Source organism: Trichinella spiralis (genome assembly GCF_000181795.1).
Source record: "Trichinella spiralis strain ISS 195 chromosome Unknown Scfld4587, whole genome shotgun sequence".
In the NCBI taxonomy this organism is placed as follows: domain Eukaryota; kingdom Metazoa; phylum Nematoda; class Enoplea; order Trichinellida; family Trichinellidae; genus Trichinella; species Trichinella spiralis.
In genome coordinates this window covers 26-1,869 of record NW_003531526.1, presented here as the reverse complement: position 1 = coordinate 1,869, position 1,844 = coordinate 26, and the positions used below count along the sequence as shown (strand labels likewise).

The 1,844-nt window shown below is 39.4% G+C and overlaps 1 protein-coding gene across 1 annotated transcript; it reads right to left on the bottom strand.

The window, feature by feature from the left end:
* Positions 1–918: 918 nt before the first annotated feature.
* Positions 919–1,516, bottom strand: Tsp_14660 (hypothetical protein). The gene is made up of 3 exons (XM_003367242.1): positions 1,314–1,516; positions 1,075–1,195; positions 919–1,008 (listed from the first exon to the last, which is right to left on the bottom strand). The coding sequence occupies exons 1-3, from the start codon at positions 1,514–1,516 to the stop codon at positions 919–921; spliced, it is 414 nt and encodes a 137-aa protein (XP_003367290.1).
* Between the last annotated feature and the right edge of the window lie 328 nt (positions 1,517–1,844).

Here is a 1,844-nt window from a genome sequence, read left to right as displayed (position 1 = left end):
CATTCTTTTCGTTGGCAAAATTCCTTTTCAATTATCATTTCCATGTTCACAAGTAGACAACACAAAAATTGGTTACGGAGAAACCATGCATTCTGGTCGATAGCACTGCCACAACTTTAGTTCATCACGAAACATCTGGAACGACTTCACGTTGCCAACTACCAATGGAGTAGTGATCACAAGGAAGCGCTACATTTTAGATATGCCAAAACGTTACAACAGGCGTCATTTAAGGTTTTTGTACGATGAATCTTGAACGAGTTCCACTAATTCATCAACCTCATTAGCGACTAATTCTAAAAAGGATGAGATGACGTGGCAAAAGTTTGTCAAAAACACTACAATTTGAACTTATACCTGTGAAATCCCAGTCCACGGGTTTTGCTTATAAAAGGGCAGTAGTTAAATCGCGGCAATGCGAACAAACCAGTGAATTATTCTTCTTTACTACATATTCATACCAACTTTCCATATTAATCATTCCACATCACCACGCCAGTTCTATTACTACTGTATCTCTGCAGTATTTATTGATTTTCAAGGTGAAATACTCAGCAGTCTTCCTTCACCTGAACATAATAATAAATTAATTATAATTCACTGATTTCACAAGATGAATAATTTATTATCAGAAAAACTATTTTTAATATTGCAGTAACAATTAAAACAGAGCTTTTGAAATAATTATGTTGTTGGAGGATTTTGTAGTTGACGTGTTGGAACCTGAATGTCATTACAGTAAGACTGAAGAAGGAAGGAGAGAGAAAGAGGGGAAGTTTGATTGATTGATGGAAGTTTGGAGAACTGACGTATTAAAATGCGTGTGACTGTTGCTTAACTTGTGCATTTGTGACTCTTAACGGATACGATTTAGTTATTGGTTGACTTTGTTCATATGGCCAGAATAAAGTTGTGTCATCACTCAGTTGTGCTTCTTATTTCCCGAACGCAACGTGAAAGTGGTGTTGACGCGACAGAAGTTGGATAGTCGATATTGAACTTGACTTTCTACCTAGACAAAAATGGTCACAAAGAACCCGACTATCAGATCAAATGTAGCCAGAATTATTTGACGCGGCTGCTACATGTTTTGGTACCACGAGTCTGGAACACACCGACGGATTTCGCAGACAGGACAGTCTCTGAGAAGCAGAACCTCATTGACTGAAGAAGTCGAGATTTCTGAACGGCTTCTCTGCAAAAATTAAATGGTGAATGTGAAACTGTTCAGATCGATACTTGAGATGAACAAATTGCTTCATTATTCCTCAATTGCGTTGGCTGACATCAGCCATTGACGATCTGAAAGATACTTTGGATAGTAAAAAAGAGCGCAGACAGATCTGCTTGGTGAAAATCTCTGACCGATGGTCGACATCAGCGAAGCAATGGAAAATATTGACGATTTTTTCGACGAACGACAAACACTCAGTTCAAAGATACTGGAACCCTGATGCACAACGTGCAAATGGATCCAGTAACAGGGGAACATCTGATCCACTCCACCAGAACACATTCCTCAATGTGCGACTTCCAAAGCTGGAAATAAAGAAGTGTGATGAACAATTTCGTGATTGTTAACGATTTCATGACGAGTCTAGAACTGTCGATACATGCCAACACGACGCCAACATGATCGAGATCTTGCAGCTATCTCTGATCACTCACTGTAAACGTAGCTCCACCAATAGCACGTCGTTCTTTGACGAACAAATGACGAAGTAGCGATGCCCGCCCGTATATGATGAGTAGAAACAGACGTATAATGAGAGCATATGAAGACAGTAAAGCTGTCAGTGCTACACTGATGAACTTATGCGTCTCGACATTGATGATCAATGGAA